Below are 18,579 nucleotides of genomic sequence, written 5' to 3'. Positions count from 1 at the left end.
AATCTTTCTGTCACCTTTAAACCTTTTTATTTTTATTATTCACATCACACCTACCAATCTTATTTTTATTTCCTTTCTAATAAACCTCAACAATGCCAAAAAGTGCTGTTGAGATCAATGCATTCACTCTTCCTTCCATATTTAGTTCATGTATTGCGCCATTACTTTCTCTTCAACCAAGCATTATTTCAGGGACTTTGTCCTGTGTAGAAGTATTACTGAAATTGAATCAGAAGGTGAGGCAAAAGCTACCAAAGGAATGCAAGATCAAGAATCTGCTGTAACTGTTAGAGAACAGAAGTTATCTGTCCTTGATTAGCATTTGGATCTTATCCAGTTCCTGAACTTTAAGCAGAGACAAAGACTAAAGACAGTAGTGACAGTAGTGACAGAAGGATTTGAATTAAGTCATAGAAATATATATTCAAATGAACAAATGGTACTATGTTAGAAAGCATTGCAAGTTGTCCAGATGAGAACTGGAAGTTAGTTACAAAGCAATATGAACAATCTAAGTAACTACATATAAGCACAGCAAATGAATGAAGAACTGTGAGATCATCCACTTTGGATCAGGGAAAGAAAAATATTTTCTTAATGGGAGTGTTAGGAGCTCTTGAAGAGCAAAGGGTGTCCATATATACTAATCACTAAAAGCTAATGCACAGGTACAAAATGCAATCAATAAAGCTAATGGAATTTTGATCTTTATCTCAAGGAAGTTGGAATACAAATGTGAGGAAATGATGTTCACTGTTTGCAGCATTGGTCAGAAAGGATGTCTGAAGTGCATTCAGCTTTGGGCACTACATCACAGGAAAAAACAATCAGTCTTGGAGGATTGAACTTCCGGATTCATATGAGGAAATGAATAAATTTGTTTTGTATTCCAATGAGTTTACACAGTTGAGGGTTAATCTAATTGAAATCTCCAAGACAAGTAATGGATTCAATAGGATAGATACTGAGAAACATCTAGTTCCTCTTGTGGAGAATCTAGAATAAGAGGCATATATTAATTTGGAAATAAATAATTTAAGGATGTGGAAGTTTCTTCATTAAGTCAAGACATTCAAGACAGAAATTGATAGATTTTAAGTTACAAGTGACATCAATCCCGCAGCAGGTAACTCACCTCCTGATTCCCCAATCTTGTCCATCATCTATAAGACACAAGTCAGGAGTGTAGTGTAATCATCCCCACTTGACTGAATGTTTCCAATCCGAGAAGAGAAATCAGGGCCTAACTCTGATATCTGACAAGCTAACGATTATTCACAGCCAAACTATCAAATACTTCAAGATTACATGGGTGATGACAACTTTCAGAGTTTACACTGCCTCATATTCATGAGAGGTATAATTGCATCAATTTCTTTTCTTCCATGGCCCAAAGGCATTAGCTTCTGGAGTGTCAAGAGGAAGAAACCATTCAGCACACAGTTATCATTTTCACTTGGAAATTGATTCCGATTGAATTCAGCTGCATTGGGTTACTTGTCACTGTTCTCAATTGCAGATGATTTGCAACTACATGGCAGTGTAATCAGTGTATCAGGCTAATGTAGTTGCAATTTAGTTTCTATTCTTTGACACTCTGTCCTTAAAAATACATTGTACTGATAAGGATGTCTGTTGTAAAAGTCCTCACAAAGAAGAAAAAGACTTCTGATTAAAATAAGAAGATGAAAAATATAATGTTGCATCTTCTAAAAACAAGGAAAACCTCTGCTTCTGAGTGATGCAAACATCAGGATAGCACTTCTATTTTTTCATCAATCAGTCCAAAATATTTGTACTGAGCATTAATCTTCTAATAAATTGCCACCACATTTATAATGTCTCCTCTCTCCACTGCCTTACTTTACAGCCTTACATGATTCAACACAACTATAAGGAGTCATGACCTGATTACAACTCACTGAATGCATCTTCCTTGGACCTGAGCCAAGTATAATGATTTTACTACTCAATGGCTTAAAAGCCTATATTCAATATCTGGGAGTCTGTGTTCACTTTCCAACGTCCAGTTTACAGAATATACCACTTTTAGATCTCAAAGACAATGCTTTAGGCAATATTACAGGATACTGTTCCAACTACTGCCCAATTTAATTGCGTTAATAATTTGTTTCTTAAAAAGCTAAAGGATCACTTTGTTGCTCTATTTGTATTGCTTACTTCCTATGAACAATCACTACAGACATCAGCTAGATCTCCCATAAGCCACATATGATTTGACTTGTTATTAAACTAAAACACTGCAAACACCAGAAATCTGAAATAAAAAAGAAAATGTTGGAAAAGTGCAGCATTTTTTAACTTTTTATTCATACTTCTAAGCTAGCACTGTAGCATACTTGCACACTGAAAATTAGGATTGCCAGCTCTCACGCTAATTTACCATCACCATTCTCACTGCTGAGGAGGAGAGAAGACAAGATCCCGAAACCCACCAAACTCAGAGAACAGACTAACTAATTGACTTGTCGTTTACTCACCAAATGCTAGTTTGGAATTTTTACAGGTTGGCTTGCATGATGGATTGGAAACAGCCCAACTAGGAGGCAATAGCAATGCAACAGAGAGCTCGTCATGGCTGTGCCATTCTTTTGGCAGGACTCAGGAGCTATTCAGTGAGCAGAGTTACCAATTCAAGTGCTCTGTATGCATTTAGTCAGTGGAGATCTTCATGGCCTTCTGAGGCAGTTGGGTGAAAGACAGGGAGTCCAGTAAGCTTTGTTAGCGTTTCTGACTGCAATCATGACAAAAGTGGTGAGGGGATTGAGATACTAGAAAATATATTTGAGTAGCATTGAGGACAATAACCTCATGAGCATCAGCAAAGTTGTGAGTGTGAGGAAGGTGCAACATATATGTTCAACATCAAATGTGCTTTCAAAGATGCAACTACTTGTGGTTGTCAAAAAAAGTTATGCCTGAATCTGCACCTATTTAGATAGATGGTGATTTACAACTTCATTACGCAAGGCCTCGCACTTCATAGTACTGTTCATTATGCCCTACAGTATCTATTCAAGTATTGTGATAATTTCCGATGGACTCCTTCCAAGGATCAAAAGCCAGTGTAATATAACATCTTCATGTGCTGACAGCATGTACTCCATCTATCACTTAATTCCCCACTTCAAAATATGAACAGCCCTAAACTCCTGCAGGTTCTGATCCTGTTATAAATAATAATGGGGCACATCTTACCTGATAAACAATAACATTTTTTATGGACAAAGAATGCCTATTTTGTTGACATTGGGGAGTATTAATTTTATGAATCTGATGAAGTGTCAGCATAAAGTGCACTAAATGCTACAGTTACACACCAATCTGGAGTGAGAGATTCAGAGGCATGGCCAATTTTGAAGAACTCACAGCAGCACTTGAAGAGGAATGGTGGAAGCATTAAGAGGGAAATAAAGTAGCTTTTAAGCGCAGAATTATTTTGCAGTGCCTAGAGTTAGAAAGAGATTAAATAATGGAAGACTTTAGTCTTTAGATTAAAAGTTACAAGCAACCACAGTAAAAACAAGAGGCAAATGTTTTGTAACTGCAGTTAAGCATCTCTTTAAATTGTGCACAAAATGGTTGCCTTCCAATTTCTACCATCTTCTAAACACAAGAAAAACAATCTTCAGTAACAATTTGATATCTTTGAACATAGAATTGGGAATATAATTCAATTCACATAAATTAATGAGGCTTTTATAGGTGTCCCACTGGAGCTCTAGCCACCAGGATTGAAACTGGTTCAGATGGACAACAAAGTGCAAGTCAGCACTTCAGTTCTGTTCACATGCCCATTTCCTCTGCTACCCTGTTTTAATACTTAAAGTATTAGGTACCTGAAATCACCCTAATAGTGTCTGTTACTTTTAAAATCCCAACCAATTCTAATTTAAATGGAAAATACAAACTGAATGATCATCAGTTTACAGATAACGAGAAAGAAAATATTTCTTGTACTAGTAACTTTACTCGGAATATACTTGGATAACATTGCCAAATCAAATGCAAACTTCAGCAGGAATTCATTCTTGTGCTTGCATCCTACATTGTAATAAGTACATCAGCAAATTTAAACATGAAACACATAATCGCATTTTATGGATAAAGTAGCCAATTTTCTTCTGTGTAAAAAGAAAGCTATGGAGTGCATTTTAATTGCAAAATGACCAATCTGCATTAAAACTTTATAAATTTAATGTGCACATTGAATGCCATCATTCTTTGTAAAACCTATGAACCACATTTATGTTTCAGCCCCCAGAAGAGAGTTATACTCACCCATTTGTACAGCATCTCCAGTGGCCTCCAGGCATTGTGTCAGTGCTTTGCTGAAAGGTTCCCATATTACCAAGTTGCTTCGCACATCTTCTCTAAGCACTGCCAGTTCAATCCTTATCCCCTGAAGGAAAGTGGATGTCTGCTCTATGATGTGTGATTGTTGTTTTGTTCTTTCCCTGTGGAATAAGATGTTATGACATTAACTCAGTTTAAAGCCAGAATCCTCTCCACTAAATTACTCTGAACGGATTATAACATGGTGCTTATTCAGTCCCTTTTGCAATCTCAATTAGTTTAACAGCCAACCTGAAACAATTCAGCACTCCTACATCAACAGAACTTATATTGGACAATACACGAAAAAAGATGTTGTCTGTCTCTCAATAAGTTAGACCAGCCATAATCTAGATGATGACTTTGACTTGGTTAGGGAAATTACCATCTTTAATTATTTGTACTGTTATCATAAGCATGGAAGGCATCACCTGCTTTGTTCGATTCCCTTTCTTAAATGTAAACAAGAAAATCTGCAAACGTGAGAGCATAAAAATTATTTTAATGTTTCCAAACAGTTTTTAAACATCTGTTGAGTTCTCCTGTCATGCCATCCTGATTCTTCATTAACTGTAAAACCTTTCAATTTCGCATTCCATATATGCTCCATGCAGGTGTTTCCATGCATTTTTCCTTTCCAATTATTCAGTTGTATCTTTGTGTGATTTTAATGGGTTCCTTACCTGCAAAGTTTTGATGTGTTCTGAACGACTACTAGCTGTCTCCAGTTGTCTTCCATTTTCAAATGAATGCCCTCCAGTTCTTTCTGCTTAGTTGCAAGTTCTAAATTCAAGAAATTCAAACTGAAAAGTGAAAGATAAAAGCCATATTTTTACACCAGACAAGATAGAGAATGAAAGCACATTTTCAGCACAATAAATACCTTTTTCTTACAATAAACTTCACAAACAAATGTAAAAATTGTTTATATTATTGAACACATTTTAAACATGCTTACAATTACAAAATGCATTAGTACTATTTTTAACACCAGTGCATTATCATAGCATCATTGAATTTCTGTGGTGTGGAAGCAGGCTATTCGGTCCATCAAGTCCACATCAACTCTCCAAAAAAGCATCCCAATCAGACCCATCCCGCCTACCCGAAACTCTGCATTTCCCATTGCTAATCCACCTAGGCTACATATCCCTGGATACTATGGGCAATTTAGCATGGCCAATCGACCAGCCTGCAAACCTTTGGACCGTGAAGGGAGACTGGATCACCCAGAGGAAACCCACACAGACACGGGGAAAATGTGTAAACTCCACACAGACAGATTTTACATTGGACAGTTGCCAGAGGGTAGAATTGAACCCAGGTCCCTGGCACTGAGGCAGCAGTGCTAACTACTGAGCATCATGCTGACCTATTCATTGCTTTATAACGTATACTTTTTTTTTCCTTTTGAAATCTTTATAAATGCTTATATGTTAATACACATGGGCTGGAAGGCAGCCCATTTATGAGTTTTTTTTCCCACTGCACTATTTTCTTGGTTATCTTATCCTGTGTCCTTCCTCCCCCAGTCTCCCTTCCTGAATTGCTAAGGATAGCCTGGCTCTCATATTGGACATTTTAGTCCAAACATCAAGTTTGAGTCACAACTTTAACTCCACCCTGACAAAGTCCACTATCTGAGGAGTAGAAGAATTGATGTTTCAGGCATTAGCCTTTCATCAGGAAATGCCGATTCTCCTGCTCCTCGAATGCTGCCTGACCTGCTTTTCTTTTCCAGCGCCACACTTTTTGACTCTGATCTCCAGCATTTACAGTCCTCACTTTCTTCAAAGTCCACAATCCATCTCACAACATTACTTGTGAGATTTTCAGTGGGAACTTTTTAACTAGATGTTGAAATATGACTTGCCAACTGCATAGCTTCTACTGCTATGATGCATCTTAACTGTGCTGGTCAGTCACTTGAAGTTTAAAGATACTTTTTTCTAACCTACAATCCATCCTGATGTTGTTACCTGTTGAGTTTCTGGTAACTTTATTGCATAATATGGCATGTAATGATAAGTAGAAGGGTGTAGGGCATACCAAAATCCTTGGATGGTCTTGAATCTTTGGTGGTTTCTGTTTACTCAACTCTCACCTTAGATTCCAAGAAATTACCTGCACATTAGGGCAATCACACAAGGGAACTGCTTTGGATTGCATATTAAATTAGGTGAGGATAATTGATAAATGTTCAGGATGCATCTATCCCAAAGCGTGACGACAACTGTACTGAAGCAGGTGAACTGAGCAAATATTCTAAGTTCCTAATTAAGAAGCATGGTATCAAGATTTTGTGGAAAACACTGATCTTCAAAAATGGTGCATCAAGTACTGCAAGCCATTAACTACACCCACATTCATTTACTGAGGCTCAACCTCATCTTGTCACTTAATTCATATTGGAGATGTCATGGACAGATTGAAACAAAATCTACATAAATGTCCCTCCAATAAGCTAATCTCATGCACAAGTGCCATTCATCTCACATCACTTTTCATAATTATCATCCATACATTCATTTCACAAACTTTAAATTGATTGGACAATTGCAAGCAGCTCAGGATATAGAGTGATTCCTCACAGAATGAAGCCACAATGGTGTAGGGCAGCCTGTGAATGACTGAACAGCCATCATTGGAGAGCATTTTTTAACCTACATGGTGCAAGCATAGAATTAAGAAGTACCACAATATTATCCATATTCCTGATCCAGACTATGCATGTTGCAACTATTTGACTTGTGACAATGTTGCTCCATTAACAAGGTTATATTGTCCTTGGTTTTTTTATCAGAGGGGTCATAAACACAGAGTTGCCGAGAGGTCTGGCTTAGATGGGTTTTAGGGCCAATTTCATTATAGCTAACAGATAGACACTGCCTCAGCCAAAAGACTTTTAAGTTTAAAAAACACTTGTACAATCAAAGGCGAGTGGCCAATTCTCCCAGCTCAGCTTTTCCCTGGTTTGGTTTAGTTTGGTTTTAGCAATTTGGCTGTTCAGAGAATGCAGTTAGTCAGTTTTGAGGTTTCTGGTCAAAGAGACAGCTACATGGAAGAACGTGTTCCATACTAAATCTCTCTGCTATCTCTCTCTCTCTCTCTCCCCTGTAACACCCTGTGTTTGATTTTTCCTTTTTTGCCAAAGGATGTTTATGGGAATTGTTCCAAGTAGTTGGAACAGTATCATTAAGTTGGGATAGTCTGTTTGGTTTTCAGATAGGTTAAATTATTCTATATTCTGTTCTCTTTTGTTTGTGTTTCATTTGGTAATTTTGTAAATACATTCTATTTTGTTAAAACTAAGTGGATGGATCTGCTGCATCCGTCCTGGAATATCTGCTTACACCTGCTTAAAACAACTAGCAAAGTTAGGGTCTAGGCTGCTTTCTTTGAGGGGGTCTGGCCTGGTCCATAACAGACTACCACCTTATTAGGTCTTAAACATCTGAAATCAATGACTATGTCTTTTCCCTCAGCATTTTCGCCTGAAACGTTTGGAACAAATTTCCGTTTCCGTCCTCTTGATAAGGGTTTGATTCAATGTGCACCAGTTGATTTTATTGTAAATTGTCTCAGTGCTTCCTGTTAGCTTCTGATTGCCCGTTTATTGAGGTTGCTTGTCCCAGAACATCTTGTCTTCTTTGGCTTTCAAACACCAGTGGAACAAAATGCAGCCAGAAAACAAATCTGATGGAAATGGAAAATGTAGTACTAAGTGAAACTATGGACTCTGGAAAGGCCCTCACGGATTGAAAAATGACATTAGTAACATGTCTGTTTAAGAAACCATGGCAACAGAAGGGAGAAAACTGTAGGTCAGTTATCTTAACATCTGACATGGTAAAAATGCTACAATCCATTATAAAATAGGCAATAAAAGGACATTTACAAAATTATAATATAACCAGGTAGAACTAGCATGGTGTTACAAAAGAGAAATTGTGTTTCACTAAATAACAAGCAGAGTGGACAAAGGAGAAGCTTAAGCCGAAACGTTGGCTCTCCTGCTCCTCAGATGCTGCCTGACTGCGCTATTACAGCGTCAAACTCTGACTCTGATCTGCTGTATCTGCAGTCCTCACTTTCTCCAAAGGAGAAGCTACACATGTGGTTTCAAAGGAGACTCAAAATACTTGCAAAACACACAACGTTAAGAGTACAATATTTTCTACAATTCTCCAATTGCACAACATTTGCTGAATAATGCTAAATGTGTGAAGAATAATGTTGGCAACCAATTTATTATTATCAGTCACGATTGCATTGCAACATATGTCATCTTGTGGGTTCAAGATGAAAAGTTGTAACAAAGTGTATTGTTTTTCAGCAATATTCAAAAATTTTGATCACTATTAAAATCAGCTTCTGATAACAATAAAATTGTTTGGAACTGCTTCAGAATGGCAGTTCTTGGGCCCAACAATGTAAACAACAGGACCAATTTACTAAACATAATGATGATGATAGCATAAAAAGGCTACCCAATTAGAAATACCTAAGCACTTACAATGACTAAAGAAGGAATTATCAACCAAGCCAAACAATTAGAATAACATACATAAACCAATTCAGGTCAAACTAAAGATTATATGTGACATCTGGTGGAGCTAAAAGGCACACAAAACCATAAAAAGCTTTTATAATATGTTTAAAAGGTAAACTAAACTTCTGTCCAAGTTATTCTTTCCACCACTTGTCTATTTAATTCCTAAAAACATTTCTTTGCTATTCCTTTGGTGAGAGTGCTCAGTGTCACTATGTTAGTTTTGATGGGTCATAATAACTTTCTTTTACTAGAAGAATGATTTCATTGCTGATTCGGTGTCTGCATAAAGCCCACCTGCAGGGAAATCAGCTCTTAAATTTAAATTCAAACAATTTGACAGGCGCGTTTATTTCACAATCTTGGTTGAGTCCATTAACCTTAACTTCCCAACAAACAAAATCTCACAACAACTTAGTAGTTTTAATACTTTTACTTATTGTCCTAACATTTTAGTTGGTAAATCACAACCACAATAAAGTTGAAAAAAATAAATATAAAATAGCTTTCCACAGGGCTATGCAGCTGTAGGAATTTGAATACAGGATATGGACAGAAAATCATTCCAAGTGAATTTGGGCATTTGTAAAGGATTGAGCACAGACAGCTGTAACTAGGATAATATAAAAATCTGGAAACATTCACATTAATTAAAGGAAAACAAATTTATCATTTGTTTTATAATATGCAAAAATGCTGATGCACTTTTATTGTCCAAAAAAGATTGTATTTAAATGCTTCAAATAGGTTTTTAAAACAGTCATTCAGTGATTCAGGTGAAACATTGAGCTCACATGAAAAGCCCGGAATGATTGGGAAAATGCTACTCTATTCCTCAGTGAATTGCCAGTTGCTGAAACAAAGTCGATGAAAATCTATGGGTTAGTTGTTTAGAAGAGTAAGGCGAAAGTGAGGACTGCAGATGCTAGAGATTAGGGTCAGGATTAGAGTGGTGCTGGAGAAGCACAGCAGGTCAGGCAGCAACCGAGGAGCAGGAAAATCGACATGTCAGGCAAGATCCCTTCATCAGGAATCTTTCAGGCAGGAGCCCTGATGAATGGTGCCTGCTCGAAGCATTGATTTTCCTGCTCGTTTAGAAGAGTAAGTCAATTCTGCACAAGAGCGTAATGAAAAAGTAAAGCAGATTATATCTGGAAGGAATAGAATGTTTAGTAACAGTTATAGAACAACTTTGATTATCTAAACTGATAAGGATGGGGAATATTTTGTTCGGATAACTGATCTAATCGTAAACAAGCGGTAATTTATGAGTGCTGATTTTCCAAACATGCCTCAGTTATCCGGCAAGGCATGCCATAATGTCATTTGACTAATAACTGTATGGCAAGTTGCCTAATGCTGTTTTTGCGGGACCTTGAGATTTTGTTCAGATAATCCGAAATTCCGATAATTGATGTTCGAATAGTCGAGGTTTCTCTGTATATTGTTTTAGCAATGAAGACTTCATTAGTTTTAACATGTTATTGCTTCCTTAAAGGCAATATTTGAATGCATGAGGGTATTCTTAATACAATCATTAAATTAGTGGCACAAAAAGAGAAAAACAAGTTTTATCTAGTCACCATTACTAAGATGTAGTTGTAAAGTGACCAAGGAATAAAATACTCCAAAAGCACTTAACTTTTAGAAAAGATAGGTATTAACACCCGTGTAACTCATTCTTAATCTGCATAAACTGGTATTGGATGATTTTTAACTTTGTTCACCACAATCCAACACCAGCACCTCCAAATCATGACTATGGAATACCTTAATAATTTAAAAAAAACCTCTATCAGGTCACTTCTTAGACAAGCCCATTGACTCTGTTCTGGTCAAATTCCTGCAAGAAAGTCTCTGTTTAATTTTAGAAATGTGGTACGTGTGAATGGAAAGTTAGCCCACTCCTATAAACTCAGGGCACCCTTCAATCAAAGTGGCACTGTTAATCTACTCCTCCCAAAATGAAAATTCAAAGATAGCTGCATATATAATTGAAGATGTTTAAACAGGATGCTATTTCTAAATCCATCATTTTCATCAAACTGTGTGCTTACAAAGTTAAAAATCACACAACGCCAGGCAATAGTCCAACAGGTTTATTTGAAAGCACTAGCTTTTGGAGCGCTGCTCCTTCGTAATCTAGTGCTTCCAAGTAAACCTGTTGGACTATAATCTGGTGTTGTGTGATTTTTCACTTTGTACACTCCAGTCCAACACTGACACCTCCAAATCATGTATTTACAAACTTAGTGCAACCAACCTCCTGCTAATCAGTTGATAAATATGCCCCAGAATCACAGAATGAGGTGCAGAGTGTGGCGCATGTATAGAATGAGCTACCAGAGGATGTGGTGGAGGTGGGTACAATTCAAACATTTAAAAGATGTCTGAATGGGTATACGAATAGTCAGGGTTTAGAGGGATATGAGCCAAATGTTAGCAAATGGGACTAGGTAAGATGGGACATCTGGTTGCTGGGACAAGTTGGACAAAAGGGTTCTCTTATATAGCTCGTTCCATACACACACAAGCCTCTTGTTTAAAAAAGTCTGTCAGAAATGAACTGTAAATTTTACAGCTCCTCAAATACATGAAGAGCAAACATTCAAAGGCATTAAATAGATTCAGCTTAGAGATAATAGTTATTTAAAATGATCATACATTTGGACCTAATTAAAATATTGAACAGATACTAAAGGTTGAAAGTAAAACCAATGTTCTTATCTCTAAACAAAGCACACCTATCCTTTTATCATCTCAGTAAACAGCTTGTCTTTTGCTTTTTATGAATGTTCTTACAAATGCTTTAAGAGAGCACTTGGTGACCCAATCAGTTTGAATGCATTGTTTCTTGTTATATTGCACCTTTTTCAGTGATAACATAATTACAGTGTTCACACAGCCTATGGCTTCCTCGTCTTGTCTTTTTCAGTGGTCTAGTCTGTACGAATTGACAAGACAAATATCACTGGATTTTAATGATCATATCACTTTTGTAATTCAATTTTTCAACTAAAATTTTACAAGAGAGGCAAAGTGTAATTATTGGTATTTGGAAACCTAATTATAGGTACTTAGAAACCATTTACTTCACAAAAACCCATCCAAAAGGTAAAACCAAGCACAGCAATTTTTGTAATTAATGAAAATGTCTTAAGATATTAGAATACATTCAAGTGTTTCCAGGAGCAAGCTTAAAAATCTTTGTATATAATCAAGGAGAAATTTTCATGAATTTTCCATGAGTCTAGCAAGAGCTTATTTTGTTTTGCTTTTTGTCATCTTGATTCAAGAACCTTAAGGATGGCTAAGAATGGTAGTGTGCAAGATTGACCCATCTAATGGATAAGATGAGGATGGATGAGCATGTTGGTCTTTTCCTTTTGAATGTTCACAAAGGGCTTTTAATCATAGCATTCACTAAGAAGATAATGACAGGCAGTTTTCCCTTAATTCAAAGATTCGGATGGCACTGTGCCAAATAAAGCATCCACCTCATTGCTCCAAAAGGTAGCTTAATCCTACGTGGCATTAAAGTTTCAGAAGCTGTTTTAGCTATGTAGCACTCTGACTGTATTCCATCTGCTGCTTCTTTGCCCACTAGTCTAGCCTGTCCAAAGCCTTCTACAGCCTCCCCACTTCCTCAACCCACCTGGTCCTTCAACCTATCTTTATGTCATCCACAAACTTAGCAACAATGTTCTCAGTTCGTTTTTGTCTAGATGCTAATGTCTGTCTATCAGTTTCTAAAAGTAACCATCTGTGTAAAGACCCATGTCCTCCAAAACTGCCCTCTAAGATTTCCATCTCTGAATCTTTTTAATGTACAATCAATCCTTTATTATTTTAAGCCTAATTAAGCAAGTTAATGCCTTTCGATAGTTACCCTTTGTCATAGATCCCACAGTATAAACAAAATCTTCCAACAAAATCCAATGAACACAGTCTGCAGATTTCTCAGCAACAAACCCAAACAAGCAGACAAAACACGTCCAGAAACACTAGCCACTCTCCTGTACATCAAAGACATCTCGGAAATGACTGCCAGACTACTCAGACCTCTTGGTAACATGGTGGCTCACAAACCCACCAATATACTAAAACAGCAGCTAATGAACTTGAAAGACCTTATACAGACAACAAGCAAAACTAATGTAATTTACAAAACACCATGCAAGGACTGTAACAAACACAACATTGGACAAACAGGCAGAAAACTAGCCACCAGGATATATGAACATCAACTAGCCACAAAACGACATGACCCTCTCACACAAGTATCCTTACATACAGATAAGGAAGGACAACACTTCGACTGGGACAACTCATCTATCCTAGGACAAGCCAAACAGAGACATGCACAAGAATTCCTAGAAGCATGGCATTCCTATTGGAACTCAATCAACATTGAGTTAGACCCTATCTACCAGCCCCTGAGAAAAAGAACAGAAAATTACATCACCACTTGAAATGACATCACCAGCCCAAAGAAACCCAAACATACAAATAGAAAGCAGGAATAAGCAGCAGTGCTTCGCCTGGAGGCCTACTGAGGATGTTCCCTAGTAGGGTGACGAAATGTCTGGAAATGACCTTCCAGCTCAGCGAGCAAACCTACATCCAGAACCCTTACCTGAGCTACAAATCTTCTCAAAACTGGCTAAAGCTCTAGGTGGCTTACAAGCACCTATTCTCTGATGAGTACCGAATAAAGTCACAGGTCGAGAAGAACACTCTGATTTTGCTTCAGTTTTTGTAAGCTCTTTATTAAACAATGGAACAGGTTCAGTTCCATCAAGCATAGGAGTTGAGAGTTCACGTTGCGGCAATACAGGACATTGGCCACTTTTGGAATATTGTGTACAATTCTGGTCTCCCTTCTACAGGAATGATGTTGTAGAATTTGAAAGGGTCAGAAAAGATTTACAAGGATGTTGTCATAGAGTCATAGAGATGTACAGCATGGGATCAGACCCTTTGGTCCAACCCGTCCATGCCAACCAGATATCCCAACCCAATCTAGTCCCACCTGCCAAACCCTTCCTATTCATATACGAATCCAAATGCCTCTTAAATGTTACAATTATACCAGCCTCCACCACATCCTCTGGCAGCTCATTCCATACACATACCACCCTCTGTGTGAAAAGGTTGCCCCTTAGGTCTCTTTTATATCTTTCCCTTCTCACTCTTAACGTATGGCCTCTAGTTCTGGATTCCTCGAACCCAGGAAAAAGACTTCGTATATTTATCCCCTCATAATTTTGTAAACCTCTATGACAACATCCTCAGCCTCCACGCTCCAGGGAAAACAGCCCCAGCCTGTTCAGCCTCTCCCTGTAGCTCAGATCCTCCAACCCTGGCAACATCCTTGTAAATCTTTTCTGAGCCCTTTCAAGTTTCACAACATCTTTCCGATAGGGAGGAGACCAGAACTGCATGCAATATTCCAAAAGTGGCCTAACCAATGTCCTGTACCGCCGCAACATGACCTCCCAACTCCTGTACTCAATACTCTGACCAATAAAGGAAAGCATACCAAACGCCTTCTTCACTATCCTATCTACCTGCGACTCCACTTTCAAGGAGCTATGAACCTGCACCCCAAGGTCTCTTTGTTCAGCAACACTCCAGAGGATCTTTTCCATTAAGTGTAAAAGTCCTGATAAGATTTGCTTTCCCAAAATGCAGCACCTCTCATTTATCTGAATTAAACTCCATTTGCCACTTCTCAGCCCATTGGCCCATCTGGTCCAGATCCTGTCGTAATCTGAGGTAACTCTCTTCGCTGTCTACTGCACCTCCAATTTTGGTGTCATCTGCAAACTTACTAACTGTACCTCTTATTATGCTCACATCCAAACCATTTATGTAAATGACAAAAAGTAAAGGGCCCAGCACCGATCCTTGTGGCACTCCACTGGTCACAGGCCTCCAGTCTGAAAAACAACCCTCCACCACCACCCTCTGTCTTCTACCTTTGAGCCAGTTCTGTATCCAAATGGCTAGTTCCCCTTGTATTCCATGAGATCTACGCTCGTTAATAGTCTCCCATGGGGAACCTTGTTGAACACCTTACTGAAGTCCATATAGATCACATCTACTGCTCTGCCCTCATCAATCTTCTTTGTTACTTCTTCAAAAAACTCAATCAAGTTTGTGAGACATGATTTCCCACGCACAAAGCCTTGTTGACTATCCCGAATCAGTCCTTGCCTTTCCAAATACATATACATCCAATCCCTCAGGATTCCCTCCAACAACTTGCCCACCACCAAGGTCAGGCTCACCAGTCTATAGTTTCCTGGCTTGTCTTTATCATCCTTCTTCAACAGTGGCACCACGTTTGCCAACCTTCAGTCTTCCGGCACCTCACCTGGGACTATCAATGATACAAATATCTCAGTAAGAGGCCCAGGAATCACTTCTCTAGCTTCCCACAGAGTTCTCAGGTACACCTGATCAGGTCCTGGGGATTTAACCACTTTTATGTGTTTCAAGATATCCAGCACTTCGCCTGTGTAATCTGGACATTTTACAATATGTCACCATCTATTTCCCTACAGTCTATTTCTTCCATATCCTTTTCCACAGTAAATATCTGTGCAAAATATTCATTTAGTATCTCCCCCATTTTCTGAGGCTCCACACAAAGGCCGCCTTGCTGATCTTTGAGAGGCCCTATTCTCTCCCTAGTTACCGTTTTGCCCTTGATATATTTGTAAAAACCCTTTGGATTCTCCTTAATTCTATTTGCCAAAGCTATCTCATGTCCCCGTTTTGCCCTCCTGATTTCCCTCTTAAGTATACTCCTACTTTCTTTATACTCTTCTAAGGATTTACTCGATTTATTCCGTCTATACCTGACATATGCTTCCTTCTTTTTCTGAACCAAACCCTCAATTTCTTTAGTCATCCAGCATTCCCTATACCTACCAGCCTTCCCTTTCACCCTGACAGGAATATACTTTCTCTGGATTCTCGTTATCTCATTTCTGAAGGCTTCCCATTGGGGGGTTTGAGCTATAGGGAGAGGCTGAATAGGCTGGGGCTGTTTTCCTTGGAATGTTGGAGTCTGAGAGATGTCCTTATTGAGGTTTATAAATTCATTAAGGGCATGGATGGAGTAAATAGACAAGGTCTTTTCCCTGGGGTGGGGGAGTCAAGAACAAGAGAGCATAAGTTTAGAGTAAGAGGGGAAAAATTTAAAAGGAACCTAAGGGGCAAGGTTTTTACACAGAGGGTGGTGCGTGTATGGAATGAGCTGCCAAAAGAACTGGTGGAGGCTGGTACAATTACATTTAAAAGGCATCTGGATGGGTATATGAATAGGAAGGGTTAGAGGTCCAAGTCTGGCAAATGGGACAACATTAATTTTGGATATCTGGTTGGCATGGACAAAAGGGTCCAAAGGGTCTGTTTCTGTGCTATACACTTCTATGACTCTATCCGTAGGGTCACTAGTCTAAAATCCCAATTCTTCTTCTAATATGGGTAGCATACGACTCACAGTGACTGTCCTCTTCCACCCCGAGCATCTTGGAAGTTTTTGCCCTTGTTGGCAATCTGGGCACTGCCCAACCATTGCCACTGTGTCTGCATCCAATCATGGCCACCAGGTATAACTTGTCACCAACATCTTCATTTTGAAAACCCCTGGATAACCCTGATGGAGTTCAGCCAGAATCTGGCAGCAACGTTTGCTCAGGATAATCATTCTCGATATCCATAGTAATATGCCATCCTCTACTGGATGGTCTCTCCCGGTCTAAAAAGGTTTCAATTCTGGTTTTGACAGCACTTTGACTTCCCCTATCACCGCCAGCTGTTTCAGTTTTACCAGGGCTGGATCTTTCTGCGTCCAAAGTTTGTCATTGTCAGCTATGACTGAACGTGTGTCCAGGGAATTTAAAACTATTACAGATTCATCCAGTGGCAGAATCACTAGTGGTGTGTCTGCCAGCAAGAGGAAGCTCAACACATCCAACTGGGAGTTATATGCACTTAGTATTACAGCCCACAGCTGAATACAGCCTGAAGTTATGGGTAGCACTGCCTTGTCCTTTTTAAGCAGACCTAGCAGGGGCCAGGGGCCCATTATTATTACAAATTTACGTTTGTAAAAATATTGGTGGAACTTCCTGACTCCAAATATGACCACCAAACCTTCCTTCTCTATCTGGGCATATTCACACTCTACATTAGCCAAAGTCCTGCACGCATACGCTTTTGGGCATTCCTCTCCACATGGCCATCGATAAACTAAAACTACCCCAATGCCGTACTGGGAAACATCACATGTCAATACCAGATCTTGATGGGATCATAGTGTGCCAACATCTTTGAGGATGATAGCTGTTTCTTCGCTTCCCTGAAATAATAGCTTGGATATGTGATTATTTCCAAGGCTGACCTTTTTTTCAGATTTGATACAAAGGTGCCAGGATGGAGGCACCTGGCATGAACATAGCAAGCCCAAGGAAAGACCTAAGCTCTGGTACAGATGTGGGAGCCAGGACACGTTTGATCACCCTCACTTTATCTTCCAACGGATGTAACCGGGTCTTGTCAATTCTGTAGCCCAAGCAGGATGCCTGGAACACACATTTTTCCTTCCTAAGGCATATGCTCGCCTGGGACAAATGTCTAAGGGCTATGTCCATGTTCTCTAAATGCTCCTATTGATCTTCCTTGTTACTAGCAGGTCATCCAGATAAATGGTAACCAGGGGCAGACCTTGTAACACGTTCTGTATCATCCATTGAAAAATTGCACAGGCTGATGATATTCAAAAAGACAATCTCATATACTGGTACAATGGGTATTAAATGTAGTATACCTCGAGGAAGCCTCATCTAACTGCAAATACAAGTATACAAGGCATATGTCCAGCTTTGTGAAAGATAGCTTCCCTACCAGATCCGCATATACATCGTCTATGCGAAGGATTGGGAATTTATCCAGCTGTGAAAAGTGATTTACCGTTTGTTTAAAATTGCCACAAAGACAAACCGACCCGTTGATCTTCACATTTGGTACAGCCAGTGCTGCCCATACCACAGACTGGATTGGTTTGATGATTCCTTTGCTTTCCAGCCCTCTGATTCCTGCCTCTGGAAATAGCACTGGGCAGACCTTGTAGAAGTGTGGAATTGCTTCCTGGTCAACATGTAAGGTAGCCTTCGCTCCTTTGATAGTACTTAGATCTTTCTGAAAGATGTTCAGGTATTTAACTACAACTTCACTCAGGCAGTCATTTTCAAAATGTTGAGCCAATCCAGGTGAATCTTTCTCAACTGATTTTGCCCCATTAAGTTTGGGCCCGAGCCTTTTACTACAACCAAAGGCAACTGAACAAGCTGTTTCTCATAAGAGACCAGAATCGATATTGTACCCTTAATCTGTAAAGATTCCCTGGTATAGGTTCTCAATCTGGCCAAAATCTTGCGCAACTTAACAGTTGGAGTCCAGAGCAAATTTTGTTAAAGACTGGCTCTATGATTGATAAAATGACCATGCCAGTATTAGAACTGGGTGATCATTTAACCAGATTTTTATTTTAACTGGTTCTGATTTGGATGTTGCTAAGCAATTTAACTGTTCCAAACTTGATGTCGGTGGACTTTCCAGGGTGCGCACTCTCCAGGATACCAGCTTGTAAATTCTGT

The 18,579-nt window shown here is 38.9% G+C and overlaps 1 protein-coding gene across 1 annotated transcript in view; it reads right to left on the bottom strand.

Annotated features, from left to right (window-relative positions):
• lekr1 (Leucine-, glutamate- and lysine-rich protein 1) overlaps positions 1 to 18,579 on the bottom strand; it is a 221,953-nt gene that overhangs the window by 78,081 nt on the left and 125,293 nt on the right. Inside the window, exons 5-6 of the mRNA XM_072572657.1 lie at positions 5,040 to 5,159; positions 4,303 to 4,478 (exon numbers count right to left, since the gene is read on the bottom strand). Coding sequence (XP_072428758.1) covers positions 4,303 to 4,478; positions 5,040 to 5,159 — 296 coding nt within the window. The remainder of the gene's footprint in view (positions 1 to 4,302; positions 4,479 to 5,039; positions 5,160 to 18,579) is intronic.

This window comes from Chiloscyllium punctatum, chromosome 6 (genome assembly GCF_047496795.1).
Source record: "Chiloscyllium punctatum isolate Juve2018m chromosome 6, sChiPun1.3, whole genome shotgun sequence".
Classification (NCBI taxonomy): domain Eukaryota; kingdom Metazoa; phylum Chordata; class Chondrichthyes; order Orectolobiformes; family Hemiscylliidae; genus Chiloscyllium; species Chiloscyllium punctatum.
This window is presented reverse-complemented; position numbering and strand designations above follow the sequence as displayed.